Raw genomic sequence first — 16,288 nt, forward strand, 5'->3', positions numbered from 1 at the left:
GGAGCTACTGCAGGATTGGAAAGATGCTGCCTGTGTTACTGGTGGACCTCAATCTGGGGATTCACAAACAAACAGGGCTACCACCTGGTTGTTTTGCACTGTCTAGTCATTCTCAATATGTACAAATCAATAGCGCCATGAATCTTACTGAATATTTTCAGCCTGAAATGAGTGAAGCATCCAACAAGAAGAGTACTACATTATATGGTTTAAGTATTACTAGTAATGAAAACAGATTAAATCTTGCTATGTGAAACTTCTCATGCTTGCCTGGACCACTACAAGAAAGTGTAGCTTATGTTCTAACCGTTGTTTGTCATGTGTGTATTTGTTACTTCCATCTACATTTTGAAAGTTTGTTTGATTCTGTTGTTTCATTAGCTAACCCTTCTGTGTTTTGCTCTTAGTTGTGTTTTGCATGCAATAGAGCTGGAAGTCCCCGAATGCATGAAATGATCAAAATGTCCATTGCATACCTCCTTGGGGCCCTGAGCTCTCGAATTTTTACTGGCAATCCTTCATCAGTGGCTTTTCAAAAGGTACCTTGTCCAGCCATTTTAGAATGCACACCTCCCATAAGATCAGAGCTCACGTGGACAGTGCTGTCACTCTTTCACAGACATGGGGAGGGGGGAAGAAAAAGATGATATCAACCATGCTCTTACCAGAAAGTCAGCCTATCTCTGAGAATGGCATTCTATCAATTAATTCAGGAACTCTAGAGAGATCGAGAACAATTGTTCCTCCGTGTCCAGCAGCTCAGCAGCATTTGGAATGGTATGGCCTCTCTGACTCTTTATGGTAAATAGGCTTTAGGATTCTTTGTTCTCTGGAGGGTGGTAACTGAATGATGGGAATAGTTGATCCTTTCTTTTAACTTACAAAAACACCTTCACATGCCAATTGCTCTCAAGGTCAATAAAATCCTTTGTTTTGGGAGGGGATTGGAATCTTGAGAAAGAGCAGTAAGAACTGAGAGACTGCCATTTGTAATGTCCTATCCCCTGGATCCCAGCTGTATTATGCTTTGGTAGCTATTTGTGTAACATCTTGAGGCAAGAGTCCAACAGAATTTTGGTCACAATGCAGTGTCAAAAAACTGCAAACAGCTGAGCATGGAGCTGGGAACTAGATGATGCACTGATGTTCTTTCATTGTAGGCTTCTCACTGGGGTTCTCCCAGCTAAGGAAACTTTAGGCTGATTGCCAGTATTTAAAAGGCAAATATTTATGTAATTTATGGTGTATCACAATAGTATCTTCTGTAGTAAGAAAAACCATTTAGAGGCTTTCAGATGTAGATGTATGTGCCATATTGAATAATAACTGCATATGTGTATACATATATGCTTCAGTATAATAGAATCGTAGGATGGTATCTGTTGGAAGTTACCTTATATATCATCTAGTTGCAACCCTCTTGATCAGGCTGCTCAGGGCCCCATCCAAGCTGGCTTGAACACCTCTAGGGATGGAGCATCCACAGCTTCTCTGCCAGCCTGTTCCAGTGCTTCACAACCATTCTGAGTAAAGAATGTCCTCCTAATATCTAATATCCCTCTCTTAGTTTAAAACCACTCCCCCTAGTCTTATCTCTGTAAGACTGTGAGAAAAGTCAGTTTCTCTCTGTTTATAAGCTCCAGTTAAGTACTGGGAGGTTTCCCCAGGACCTTCTCTTCTCCAGGTTGAACAAGACTATCTGTCTCAACCTTTCTTTATAAGAGAGGTGCTCCAGACCTCTGATCATCTTTGTGGCCCTTCTCTTGACCAACACTAATGGCTCTGTATCTTTCTTGTGCTGGGGGCCTCAGACCTGGACACAATACTCCAGGTAGGGCCTCATGAGGGCAGAGCAGATGGGGACAATCACCTCCCTGTCCCTGCTTTCCATTCCTCTTCTGATGAAGGCCAGCATAGTTGGCCTTCTGGGCTGCAAACGTGCGCGGCTGGCCCTCATCAAGTTTTTCTTTTATCAGGATCCCCAAGTCCTCCTCAGCAAGGCTAAACCAGGTTCTTCTCTCAGTCTTTACTCGGGACAGGGATTGCTCTGGATGAGGTGCAGCTCATTGTACTTAGCCTTGTTGAACCTTGTTAGGTTCACGTGGGCACACTTTTCAAGCCTGTTGAAATCCCTTTAGATGGCATCCATTCCTTCTGTCGTATAGACTGCACCACTCAGCTTGGTGTCATATGCAAACTTCTTGAGGGTACACTCAATGTCCGTGTCACTGATTAGGATGTTGAAGAACACTGGTCTGAAGATGAACACCTGGGGGGACACCATTAATGGCCAGGCTCCATTTAAGCACAGAGCTAAGGACTGCAATCCTCCAGCTGTGACTGTCCAGCCAATTCTTTATCCCCTGAATAGTCTACCCTTTGCATCCATGTTTCTCCAATTTAGAGATAAGGGTGTCTTTTGGGACCGTATCAGAGACCTTACAGTAGTCCAGGTGGGTAACATCAGTTGATCTTCTCTTGTAAACTGATATAGTCACTGAGTCATAGAAGGCTACCACGCTCATGAGGCACTATTTGCCCTTACGCTAATTACAGAAAAAAGATGGGCGAATACTTATTACTAAAACAACAACTTTAAAGGATTGGAGTGTATTTATGTCATACAAAATACAGACTTGCCAAGTGATAGTTGTGAATAAGTCTCTAGAAAAGATCAATCAAACTAACATTTGAAGATATATTTTTGTTAAAGCGCAAAGCAAGTGCCAAACTCAGTTGGGCTTGACAGAAGGGGAAGATTTTTGCCTTACCATTCCTGCAGCTGTGAGACTTATTAACTAATGAGCTGCATTTTACTTGGTGCTGTTTACTCAGTTACCCATATTGCTGAAAGCTTTTCATGTGCTAATAAAGCAATATGGAATAACAAGGCAGGCTGACTATCTGCATGCAAGAGACCTTGGTATCCTCTTGAAGTGTGTTACTGGTAAGTTACAGTTAATATCTACGTATTGCTATCTTGTTTCTCATCAGGTTTGCATTGAGACATATGTATCTAGCTGTCACCAGCGGAGCATTAACACCGCTGTGCGGGCAACCCTCAGCCAAATGTTGAGTGACTTGACTTTACAGTTACGACAAAAGCAAGAAAATATGGTGAGCCTTCTGGCATCAACAAATGGTTCCATTCCGTAGCTGCATACCTTTTAGTTTCTCTGAATGCAGTTCACTGTACTGGTTTATTGTGCCTTATGGATTTTATTTCAACCTTCCACAACTAATCCCATTTGGAAGCTTTGTTGGGCTCTGACTTTGTGCCTGTCTTAGAGCAGTCTATCAGGAAGGCAACTCTCACATTGGCGGTTCTATTTGGCCGTATTTTGTTCTCATTCTGTTAAACAGAAGAGGGCTTGTTCTGATGTCAGACTACTTTGACCTTTTCCTTTTCTATCTTTTACTTTGTTTGCTTGTTTACCTGAGATTTGTGGAAATCCTTTCACCAAAATATCCTGCGTTACAGATATTTACATCAACCGAACAAATTCTCAGCTGTTGAAAGTGTAATTGAGTTTTTTATTGCTACTCTTTTTAATGAAGGTAATTTAATGGAATCTTTTGTCTGCTCAGTTGTTAGCAAAAATATTACTTCTGTTTATTGCATTATTAAAACCCATGGGAGCTGCTTAAGTGAAATCCCAACACATTGTCCGCAAAACTGTAAATGTTCTGGGCATATCTGAAATGTCATTGGCTTCTTAGATCTGTTTATGCATATTTGTATATAAAGAAGCAGGTACTAATTGTAAAGGTCAGATTATTTTCCCTGTACCTGTTTTGGGTTAAGGTGACCACTTCTGTTTTGGAATGCTGGACTAGATTATTTTTATCCTAATAAGTACCTGCAGAACTGAATTCATAGATTTACTAAAAGTTATTTTCTCTGTGTGCTAAGTATGTTCATTTTACTAGCCATAATACTTGGGGAGGGGGGAGGAACAAGGAAGATTGTTGTTTTAGAAGTTGAGTTTGGATTTGAAATTTGAATTTTGTTAGTTCTGCTCTAAATGCAGCATAGGTGAAGGTATGTGAGAACTGCATTGATAGAAGGAATCCTATACCACAGCTGAGCCAAATGGTGTAAGAGGTTATTTCCAATTCCCGACTGTCATTAATTTGTGTATTGGCACTGCAATATTAATGATGATGGTGTGATAAACTCTCCCATACTCAGAGGATTTGGGTTTCTAAGTATCTTGTGAAATCTAAACTGTGCTTTTTTTCTCAGTTATTTTTATTGAGACCTACATGCCTAGTTATTACTGTGTTTTTGTAGCTGTAGGAAATCCCTTAAGAGTTTACAAATCCCAGTTCAGCTAAATGAGATATGAATTTCTTAGATCGAAGTGATTGTTTAAACATTTCGTAAGGTATTAAGCTTCACTTAAACAACAACAACAAAAAAATAAAGATAGAGGACATGGATTTGTTAAGAAAGCTCTGCTGTTAAAGCATTGCTTGTACGTTGACTTTTCTGCTACGTGCACTGATTATAGCACATCTATCTTTTCTCAACAGACAATTGAAAATAATGAGGCTCTGCAGAAATTCAAAAGTCAAGGTATCTGTACAGCTTTTTTAGTGACTCCTTCCAATCCAACTTCTTAATTCTTCACTTTCCATTCATCAGCACACGGCTGTTGAAATCACAGAAATTCCATCTTCAGGATCTTTCACCTTCTTCATAGCGTGTTACTGTTTGTGTTACTTGTGATAAGAACTGAAACAGCCCTGTTAGCTCCTGATATTGCCAAGTAGTGCCTTCATTTGAGCCATGTTAACAGCATTGCTCTCCACATAGTTATAAATGGTTGTTTCACAGTGCTAACTTCTTTAATTAAGGTGTTTCAGAGCTCTGGAGAAAGAGTCAATAAGTGGATTCCCAAATTGAAGCGGACTCATAGAGCAAGATGGTAGAATCTGGAAGTGGCTGTGTTTACTGTATTTTGGGTCAGGGATGGCATTTGTATTATGGCAGCTTTTGAAAGCACGTTACTATCGAAGTTATACTTGCCATATTATAACCTTACAAGAGAGTTTTTCTGCTCTCATTCTGGCTTATTATCCACCGTCTTCCTTGGGAGTTCAAAATATTCCCTGCTTTTGAATTTTCTCACTGGATTTCTGTAGGACAACTTGCGTGGATGGAGGCTAAAATATTGAAAGTGAACAACGATTCCCTTTTAAGATCTCTGTGGATGAGAGAGAAGCTATATGGAATGCTGCAGAGATGTTTAGCTCCCCAGAGAAGTACTGGAGCTAGTCCCTTTTTTATAGTTATTATTTGCTTATTCTATTACCTGAATTGAATTTCAGCTAACCTTTTCTAAATGCGCGTAAGCATCAGTGCTCTCTCTGGATTTAATACTGCTGCTTTGTCATTGTATGGAGATCAGTTTCCAATCTAGGACTTTTTCTTCTGCGTCCTGTCTGAATTTTGGCTGCCTTGCCTATTGTTTATATGCTTTGACCAACTCTGAAAGTCCATGCAGTGATTTGAGGTTGTAATCTCCCTGCAAATATGTAATGCCTCTGATCTTTGTCCTTTTTGGAGGTACTTCAGCTGAGTCTCTTTGTGATGATGTTGTATCTGTCCTCACCGTGCTCTGCGAGAAGCTCCAGGCTGTCATAAAGTGAGTTATTTCAGTTTATAATTTGAACTTGTTACCTGGAGATTGGGAGTTTCATTGATTATATTTGATTGTATTGTCATAGTTCTGAGATTATGGAATAAAACTGTGATTAAATTGCTTGTGATAAGAAGTATTGTTCATAATGCATTAATTCAATTCTCACTTGATATGAGAAGCTAATTTCACTGTTTAGCACTGTTTAGCTTTAAAGAGCTTCCAACAAATCTAATCTGTAGATAACTTCCATACAGTAGTGAAGAGCTTGTCAAGGGACAAGTTTTCTTTTTTTGGCTTGCTGAATGTCATGAAAGCAATAATTGTAAAGAGAACAATTACAGTGCACGTGGTGAAATGTAGTAGAACTTGTAATATCTAAGTGAACAAAATACACTGAGACAGATAGTGACAGAAAATTTAATTTCATTTAAAGTGCATACATTCTTCACAGATTTCTTTACTTACTGTCATGCATAGATTGCTCTGAAAGTAATGCCTCCGATTTATTTCCATGGAAACTGCAACAGATGCACAAAGAGCACAATAACACTGTTTGATAGAGAAAATTCTCAGCTACAAAAAAGTATTTTTCAACATGATCACTGCCATTAGCTATGCATTTTTTCTAGTGGTGGACAAGAGCATGTGTGCTGTGCTTCTAAAACTCTGCACCAGCAGAGGTGACTCTCTGTTTCGCAGCTGTTGTGATGGCATTGTTGCTAGGAAAATGTTGCCCACACAGTCCATCTTTCATCAACTTGAATGGATGGAAGCCAGAAGGTGCCAAATCTGGGCTATATGGTGGGTGTGGCAGGTCAGTGCAGCTAGGATTGGCAGTCCACAGTTTTCAAACTGATATGAGGCCTGGCATTATCATGTTACAATAGAAAGGCTGTCTTCTTTTCCAGCCTGACTCTGGAAATTCAAGCCTTTATCAGCTTGGTCAGCATCATGGTATAATGGTCAATTGATTGTTTGTCCAGGTTTTGAGAAGTACAGAAGTCTTCCAAAAGACAGTTCACATCTCCTTTATCTGCTGAAAGCTGCATCTTGCATTTTCTCTTCCATGGGGAATTTACACTGCCACTCCATGGACAGCCCTTTTGACTCTGTCTCATAGTAGTAACGTCACATCTCGTCACCAGTAATGATGTGATCCAGGAAGCTGTCACTTTCTATTTCACATTGGTTCAATAGGTCCTGACAAACTCACATATTGTGTTCCTTCTATTCCTGTTTGAGCATTTGTACGACCCACTTGGTGCAGATTTTTTGATGTTCCAATGTTGCCAATCGTTTCCAATACAATAAAGCTGATACTCAGTTCCGTACATAGTTCCCTGATCATAATCTGCGAGTTCATTTGGATGAGCTGATTAAGGTGCTCTTCATTTTGTGGTGTGGCAGCAGTGCATGGCCATCTGGAATGTGGCTTGTCTTATAACTTGCTGTTGCCACTGCTGAAATGCACCACCCACTACCTCCACTGTTATCCATAAACATTCAGCAAGCATTAGTGAATGCCACTGTGTGCCATTTTTGCCACACAGAGAAATCATAGAGTCACAGAATTGTAGGGGTTGGAAGGGACCTCCAGAGATCATCGAGTCCAACCCCCCTGCCAAAGCAGGTTCCCTACAGCAGGTCGCACAGGTAGGCATCCAGGCAGGTCTTGAACATCTCCAGAGAAGGAGACTTCACCACCTCCCTGGGCAGCCTGTTCCAGCGCTCCGTCACCTCACTGTAAAGAAGTTCTTGCGCACATTTGTGCAGAACTTCCTATGCTGCAGTTTCCAGCCGTTGCCCCTTGTCCTGTCTCCACTCACCACTGCAAAGAGTCCGTCCTCGCCTTTCTGCCCCCCACACCTTAGATATTTATAGACCTGGATCAGGTCCCCTCTCAGTCTCCTTTTCTCAAGGCTGAACAGACGCAGTTCACTCAGCCTTTCTTCACAGGAGAGATGCTCCAGGCCCTTCACCATCTTCGTGGCCCTCTGCTGGACTCTTTCTGAGAGATCCCTGTCTTTTTTATACTGGGGAGCCCAGAACTGGACACAGTACTCCAGATGAGGCCTTACCAGGGCAGAGTAGAGGGGGAGGATCACTTCCCTCGACCTGCTGGCCACACTCTTTTTAATGCATAGAAATGCAATGCCAACCTTTGCTTCTGACGCCATTTTGCCAGACTGCTACCGTCTGTCACACAGCAAAAAAAATAAAAATAAAAATAATGTAATGGAATGTTGCTGGGAAGTTTAAACCTCTGCTGCCGTGCTACCAATGGGTCACCTCTGATGTCGTGGCTAGTGTAATAAAATAGGAGGCATTACTTTCAGAGCTGCCCTCATACATCGTGAGATATATTCGTCCAGTTCTCATTTTGGACCAAAAAAGCACAGCAAAAAACATTTAGTTTACAAAATGTAAACCAGAACATGAGTGCTGTGGAAGCTACCTTCTTTTGGCAGACCTTAACTTCTCTTGTCTGCTGAATCCTGCAGATAATTCAGAGAATAGTTACAAGTACATTGTACATTAAAAACACATTGATTCCGAGTGACTACAGGATCTTTCACATTCTTCCTCTTTAAGCTCATTTTGTGTTTGATTTATAGAGTATAACTGACAAGGCTCTGAAAAGGGGCTGTGTGATCATGTAAGTTTTTGCCTGTAGACATTGACTTGCAACTGTTGTGGTTTTCATCAAGGAAACAAAAAGATAACCAGAAGAAAGTAGTCTAAATGCCCATAAGATTGCCAGAAGAAATTGTTGATAATTCCAACGTTTTCTAGTCATCCATTTTTCCTCTTTTTAAGAGTTTCTTCAACTTCAAGTTATCAGATTAAATTTGAAAAATAATTGCTATTTTCCTTCTCGTCATCTTTTGCGTCAGTTTCTTATTCCTTACTGTGAAATTTGCTGAATTAAATCTATTTTCCTTACATTACCTACAAGAAGTAGTAAAAGATTGCTGCACACGAGCTGTACAAATTAAATGGGGTGATAAAAGCAATCGTACCACTGTAAATCCATAGGAAGTATCAAAATAAATCACTGATGTAAATTGTGGTATGGTTTTCAAGCAAACTAATGTGGTTACTTGAAAATAAGTAAATAATCTTTGTTTCAGTGTGACATGACTGGCATCTTTTCTTTTTGCCAGTGACAATCGACAACTTCAACTTCTTTATTTGGAGTGCATCCTCTCCATGTTAAACAGCTCCTCTCCAACCATGCACCAGCACAAAGGATTCACTGATCTAATATGGTGAGTATATCTGAAGACTAATACAGATAGTCAATTTATAAGTAGAAGTGACCTTTCCCCAGTGTAGAAGGGCCTTTCCCCACCACCACCCATGCAAACAAGCCTGCAGGAAGTCATCAGATAAGAGCAGAGCTCTCTATTAACCCTCTGTCGGTTTGTTTTGTACTTCATACAGGATTTCACAGGACCTCATGCTCAACTTTTACCCTGTGATTTTGAAGCTGAATTGTATAATTCTGGCCCAGTTCTAAAGATGCAGTGTACAGGAGCACTCAGAGCTTCCTTTGCTGTCCCAGAAAAAAATTGTATAACCTGGTGCTCAGTGTCTGCAAGTCAGGAAGGTCTTCCAGGCTGATAACACTTGGCAGCATTGCATGCAGACTCCGTACTGAAACCTCTGGGAGCTTCAGTGTAAAATCACCATTTTCTCTTTCATGGCATTTTGAAAGTTTCTTCCTTTGTATTTCAAACAGCCCTTTGTTTATGCTCCTATGTCTGTTTTTGGGGTCATCCTGTAAGCAAGGTCACCGAAATGATCACAGTTAAAAGAAAACGCTTCCTGTTTCATTTAAGTTTATGTTAGTTTGATGATCCAGTTTACAAATCTGCAGAGATTTGTGTTTGTGCTTGTATATCATGAGGGCAAGTCATGAGGGGCAGGACCTTTTAAACCTGCTTTGCTACCAAGTAGTATGTATCCTCCGGGTACATGCTAAAGCTGAATAAAATTAACACAGGGAAGACATGAAACGGTTTATAGTTAGGTGATGTCTGCAGTTTTTAGCAGCATAAGCATTCCCTAATCCATTAACTGTCTAGTGAAGTTGTGAGCCAGACTGATAATCGCCTTTGTTCTTCGAAAGATAAAGAAGATTTAGTGCTCTGTTCGTCTGTCAGAGTGTTCTTCATAGTTTGATACAGAAACACTTTGATGGAACTAACGTGGGGAATATGTTGCTGTTGCTACTGTACTTGTGCCTTCTCTGAGGCAGTGAATTAATACATTTTGAAATGTCCCCGTTTACATTTTAAATAAATGGAATAAGCAGACCCAATATCGTTATCTGATATCTGTTTTAAAAAATGGTTTTTATACTGTGAGTTTAGGAGGCTGAACAGTTTTAGCAAAGTCTTTTAAGAGAGGCAGTGAAAATTCTGGGCAGCATGAAAAGCTTGGGAAATAAGATGTATGTACTGGTTTACTTTTGATGCTGAAGCATTACTTGTCACTGGGTGTATGTACTAGGTGTCAGCTGAGCCTCTGAGGCACATGGTTGAAAATTGGGTTTGGGATTGCTTTCTCATGTAGCATTTCAGTTTTATAAGTTATGATATTGCAAGCTAGAGTAAAATGGCAAGTGTCTGAAGGCAAGGCTGACATAACAGCTAAATGAACAGAGGGCAGAGTTGTTTTTGACTCTGATTCCACCATGTTGTTGAGGAGGACAAAGAGGAAAAGAAGGGATTGGCTGACGTGGAATCATTTGAACGTTTCTGCAAAAAGACAGTTTAAGGAAGGATGGTGTGTTTACTGGCATGTGAGAATTTACACTGCATACTTGGAGTTACTGTAGAGGACATTCTCAAAAGCCCACAGCTAGGGCTGCTTAGTGACATACATGCATGTTCAGAGCAGCAACATCAAGCCATGCAGTTAGCAGAGATTGTTTTCCATTTGGTCAGGTTTTTTTAAGTTCCCAAGTTGGACAGAAGAAACACTTGCCAGCAGAAACTTGGTGTTCCTACCTCGAGGTATGTTGTAGCTAATTAAAGAGGGAGGTATGCTATTCTATGAAGGACACAGCATGGTGCAGTAATATGAACTTGGAAAATCAGTATCATCTTTATAAAACCCCCAGAAGCATTTGTGTATGTGCTAGCTTGCTGGTGCCTGGGAGTTTAAAAGAGCCTCATGTAGTTTGTTATTCAATCTAACCACTGCTGTTCACTGATTATTAAAACAAGAGTGTGTGCTATGGGCTATTTTCATTCTGTTCCTGTGAGATTTTTCTGGTTACCATCTGCTGCTTTTTCTCTTTTTCTTAGGAAGCAACTGTGTCCAGCCCTAGTAGTAATCCTGGGAAATCCAATCCATGACAAAACTATCACCTCTGCCCACAGCAGCATCTGTCTAGAAGCTGATTCACCTTCCTCAGGGGTCTCTGATCATGGCCGAGGTTCAGGCTGTTCATCCACAGCACCTGCCCTCAGTGGGCCTGTTGCACGGACCATATACTATATTGCTGCAGAACTGGTTCGACTGGTGGGGACAGTGGAATCCATGAAGCCTGTGCTGCAGTCTCTGTATCACCGGATATTGCTTTACCCACCACCTCAGCACCGAGTAGAAGCCATCAAAATTATGAAGGAGGTAAGATGTAAAGTCCAGGTGCAAATCCATGCAAGTAAAGCAAAACGTTAATTTAACAGTAAATATTGCTGAGATGTGCATACTTGTCTGTTCCATACTTTAGCATTAGTGGTGCTGTAGTTGCCCCTTTCTGAGTACAATTTTTACATCAAAGCTACTCTGATAAATATTTTTAGTTTTACAAAATTGTAATAGATATATTTGTCTCCATAATGCTGCTATGGCAACTCCGTGTTCACGCTTGGAGTGGGTCTTATCACTGAGTCATGACTGCTCTTTTGGATGACATGCAGTGTAGTGATTCTGTTCTCAGCTCCTTTGGCATCTTTCCCCACTCTCTGCTCTTGCTAGAAGACATTCATCCTCACACTGCAGTGTTCCTGGCATTAAGGGGAATGTATGCTTTGATTATGTGCCAGATTTTTGAAATATGGTTTCCTTGAGCTTTATTAGAGTAGCCAAAAGGAAGCTGCCAGTGTCACAAGCGGCTGTCAAGGCCAGTCCTTTATGGCCTGTCACCCTGTACCTGTGGCAGTGCTTGTGAGACTTCTTCAAGCAGCACATTTACATCGGCTGCATTCTTCTCGTATTGTGGACTGCAAAGCAACATCCATAATTTGTTTGAACAATGGTTTCTTTAGAGGATTTTTGTTAGAGAGGCTGTCTGAAGATCCCTCCTAACACCACACAACCACCCACAGGGTTGCTGTCAGAACGCCCAGTCATTCTGGCACTTACCTTCCTATAATTTTAAACAATTGCAAGATGACAATCTGCATTTCATTTTTAAGATATTTTAGGAAAATATTAGTTCAATTTTTTTTACCTTCAGGATCTCTCTGTTACCTCTTTCTGCTCATTAATACACTTTCTGCCTGAATCACTTCACAGAAGTAATCGCTTTGTGTGTGTTTTTGAATGGGTGACTTTTTGTAATGGGTGACTAACAAGCAAAACTCCCTTCAGTATATAATATAATACAATATATTTGTACATTTAGGCATTTGAGATTGTCTTGGTTGCAGTTCAGTTGAAATATGTTCAGTCAGTAATGTAAAGCACTAGAGAACAACCTGTATGTGATGCATGCTGTATATGTCATTTTTCTATCTAAGCATTTCTCCTTTTAAAAAGAGGAAAGATAACTTTCATAAATAAAACTTAAGTGTGCTGTTTTAGTTTGCTGAGAGAATTTGCAGTACAGCTGCTTCAGGTTCTAGCATTTGTCCAAACTATGACTCATTTATTGTATTTAAATAACATTTAAATTACCCTCTAATAACTTATGTTTCCTTTCCTTCAGATACTTGGCAGTCCTCGGAGGCTTTGTGATTTGGCAGGGCCCTGCTCTTCTGAGTCAGAATCCAGGAAGAGGTCTATTTCTAAAAGGAAGTCCCATCTGGATCTTCTCAAGCTGTATGCTTTGTTTCCTCCTTTATTCTCTTAAACCTGTGTGCACAAGACACTTAAATAGTTGCACCTTCAGAAGCATACCCACGTATGAGCAAGTCAGGGTATCTCTCAGGTGAAATAAGCTGTGAAACAATGTGGTGGATAAAAGCTTTTACTGATTTTTACTAAGTCTGGGCTTGTTTGTAAAAGTAACCGCCTTGAGGAGTTTTCAAAAATACCCATATAAATTGTTTTACAGCTGGAAATTCTTAGGTATGGGTCCTAATATTGCAATGAAGTGATCGTGCTTATTTGGAAGTACATTTCCAAGGTGAAGTCAAAGGAGGTAATCCAGAATTGAAACATTGTCAGATTGAGCAAAAAGCATTCTTCGTTCTTATAAAGAGCATTCTTGCTGATTCAGGACGCATAATTTAATTTCAGTTGGGGGAGGGGAGCATTGCTTGTTTGTTTCATTTTTCAGTGTGAGTGCTTGTCTGTAAGGGAAAATGCACTGTGCATGCTGGAAAAAATGCCCAGTAACTATTTCCTTGGTTGGCACTCCCTTTACAGATTGGCTGTGTCCACACGGGAGATGTAATTATTTGTTGTAATTCTAGTTGTCTTTTCCAGAAGTAGTACAACAGGACAATTTCACTTCTGTTTTTCCTAGTTCTGGGAGGGTTAGTGTCAGATGATAATGACAGGCTATCTATATATACTGCATCACTTAGATAAATTCTGTTTTAATTGTAGTATCATGGATGGGATGACAGAAGCGTGCATCAAGGGTGGTATTGAAGCATGTTATGCTTCAGTGTCCTGCGTATTCGCCCTGCTTGGAGCACTGGATGAGTTAAGCCATGGCAGGGGTCTTAGTGAGGAACAGGTCCATCTGCTCCTCCGGCGCTTGGAAGAATTGAAGGATGGGACTGAGACAAGCAGGGACTCCATGGAGATCAATGATGCTGACTTCAGGTGGCAGAGGCGCATTCTTTCCTCAGAAAATCCTGCCTGGGAATCAGGAAATGAGAAAAGTCCTGATATTAGCATTAGCGTTACCACAGACACTGGTCAGACCACTTTGGAAGGAGATATGGGACAGACAACTCCAGAGGATAATCTGGAAAGTCAAAAAAACTCACTGCCGTCTCCAGCTGGACATGAAAGCAAAGAGATTCATTATAGAGAACCAGAGTCAGAAACCATTGACCAGCCAGATGTTGTTCAGAGAAGCCACAACATAGTCTATCCAGATATAACTAACTTCTTATCAGTTGATTGCAAGACCCGGTCTTATGGATCCAGGTACAGTGAAAGTAACTTCAGTGTAGATGATCAGGATCTTTCTAGGACTGAATTTGACTCATGTGATCAGTATTCCATGGCAGCAGAGAAGGATTCTGGCCGGTCAGATGTTTCGGACATAGGCTCTGACAATTGCTCCTTGGCTGATGAGGAGCAGACACCACGAGACTGTCCAGGTACCAGGTCCTTACGTACTGCTGCTCTCTCTCTAAAGTTGCTGAAAAACCAGGAAGCAGACCAGCACAGCGCACAGCTCTTCATCCAATCACTTGAAGCTCTTCTTCCTCGGCTCATAGCTCTACCCAGCATAGAGGAGGTGGATGCAGCACTGCAGAACTTCTCTTCAGCTTTTTGCTCAGGTTTGCAAGCAAATATTTACTGTCCAACCAACATGCACGCTGTAAGATTCTCTTGTAGGAGCTCATCTTCAGAAAATGTGTCCAGAATAAGAAGGTTTGTGCTCTACAAAGCACATTCCTCTTCTACAGCATATTTCCTTTAGAGTGGGACAAATTGAATATGTAGGTTAATCCACGAGCACTTAACAGACTCTGGATTATGTCCTCAGTCAATAGTAAGATCAACTTTTCCGTAGTACGATATCTCTTCAAAGGCTTGTGAAGATCTGTTGAGAAAATTTGCATGTGCTGATGTTGAGGAGAGGCTGCCCATTAGCATGAAAACTAGGGGTGTGGGGAGAACTGTCACCTGTTTTGAAAGGGATTCAAGTAGCTTAATATGTTACCTCAGTACTGTTAATAATGCCAAGCCTTGCAGAGAACATAATAGAAATCTCACTACAATAAGCTATTGAAAAGATAAGAAAAGAGGATCAACTCCTCTTTCTCGCTCTCTTTTTTTATATTGCAATTTATCATGACAGGAAATTGAGAGCTCAAGTTCAGACCAACTGAAAAATAGTTAAAAGATCTTACCTTGTAAGAGGTAGAATGCTTACTCTTCTCTCAGGGTTAGATTTGGGATTTTGACTTGGTCAATCAAACAAACAAACAAAAAAAACTATGTAAAGGCAAGTCTGTCCTGTTGATAGTATAACTAAGATATGCACATATTGTTAGAGAGTTTTCTTTTTCCGGGCAGTAGCAGAGGTGGAAATGTTCATGAAAATATATTTCTCTGTTTCTTAAATTTAACTCACCACAATTGCCTTTTCCATCACTTCTCTCCTAATCACTGCTTCATTCATTTGTGCTCTCGTACACATTACTCATACAGAGTCGGAAGGGATGCCTCTGCTGTCATACATTAGAATTTTAATATAAAGCTGGGTGAATGTGTTAACACCACACAAATAAGCTGATATTACTGATTTTCTGTTTTAATGCTGCCCAACTAAGCCTGATTCAGGAAGATAGTAATAAGGCATTCGTAACAAAGGAGTTGTCTTTAAAAGGATGTTGATTTTATTCTGAATTGAGGTGCTTTAAAGCATTCTTCCTGTCACAAAGAATTCATTTTCCTGTAAAATAATGAAATTGTAGCATAAGTCCACGATTAGAAAGCTCATATGTAGATGAGCATACAACATATTTCTCCTAACCTTTTGTCTATCAGATTCTACCCTGTAGAAGGTTCTGAAGTGTTAGAAGAGGTATACCTAGCCAAATTCCGGATTTTAAAGCTAAATATGACTTTTGTTGTCATTCAGTATGACTAATACAGTGAAAAAGATAGAAGGATAACAGTCCATTTTTGCATTAAGTTTATATTGTCTGGTTTGTACATTTCTCTTAGAAAGATAGCCGGTCTTAGACTGTTGAGTTGAGGAAGAGCCTTCACATTTCTAAGAAAGCTAGCCTCACGATGTGATGGATCTTTGTGATTTCATAGGGCACTCCCCTTCTTTTGTACACAAGGTCTGTGCAGTTCATATTTCAGTAGGACATCTGGAACGAGGCTCAATCGGACTGAAACAGTCCTTTAATGTGTACCTCTGATCTTAAACACAAGTCCATCAATATTTCTGAGGTGAGGACGCGTATAGATGAGAGGCATGAGTCTGAAGGCCTATTTAAAATGTGTCCATGGGTGGCAACTCTCTCCCAGAGAGCTTCTGAGGCACCAATTCTGCATCTGAAGGGAATATTAAATTATTATTTCAGAATTCCTTCATTAGCACCAGAAATTCAAGGCACAAAGTAGGTGATGAAGTTAAAGGAACTGATATGACTCCTTGGATGTATAGCATCTGTTCATGTATAATTCCTCAGGACTACATTAGGAAATTTGAATATCAGTTAAGATTCAAGTTGAGAAGAAGAGACAGATGCAGTTCTGAG

The 16,288-nt window shown here is 40.4% G+C and overlaps 1 protein-coding gene across 7 annotated transcripts in view; it reads left to right on the plus strand.

Annotated features, from left to right (window-relative positions):
* ARFGEF3 (ARFGEF family member 3) overlaps window positions 1-16,288 on the plus strand; it is an 85,742-nt gene that overhangs the window by 34,958 nt on the left and 34,496 nt on the right. For 3 of the 7 annotated variants that reach the window (XM_052674443.1, XM_052674412.1, XM_052674423.1), the window contains exons 6-13: window positions 408-539; window positions 2,995-3,117; window positions 4,537-4,579; window positions 5,573-5,651; window positions 8,813-8,917; window positions 10,964-11,288; window positions 12,592-12,704; window positions 13,437-14,347. In XM_052674443.1, coding sequence (XP_052530403.1) covers window positions 408-539; window positions 2,995-3,117; window positions 4,537-4,579; window positions 5,573-5,651; window positions 8,813-8,917; window positions 10,964-11,288; window positions 12,592-12,704; window positions 13,437-14,347 — 1,831 coding nt within the window. Of the gene's footprint in view, window positions 1-407; window positions 540-2,994; window positions 3,118-3,235; window positions 3,559-4,536; window positions 4,580-5,572; window positions 5,652-8,812; window positions 8,918-10,963; window positions 11,289-12,591; window positions 12,705-13,436; window positions 14,348-16,288 lie in introns of those variants that run through there. The other 4 variants (XM_052674439.1, XM_052674441.1, XM_052674431.1 and 1 more) reach the window with 3 other exon arrangements.

Source organism: Tympanuchus pallidicinctus, unplaced genomic scaffold (assembly GCF_026119805.1).
Source record: "Tympanuchus pallidicinctus isolate F22 unplaced genomic scaffold, pur_lepc_1.0 scaffold1, whole genome shotgun sequence".
In the NCBI taxonomy this organism is placed as follows: Eukaryota; Metazoa; Chordata; class Aves; order Galliformes; family Phasianidae; genus Tympanuchus; species Tympanuchus pallidicinctus.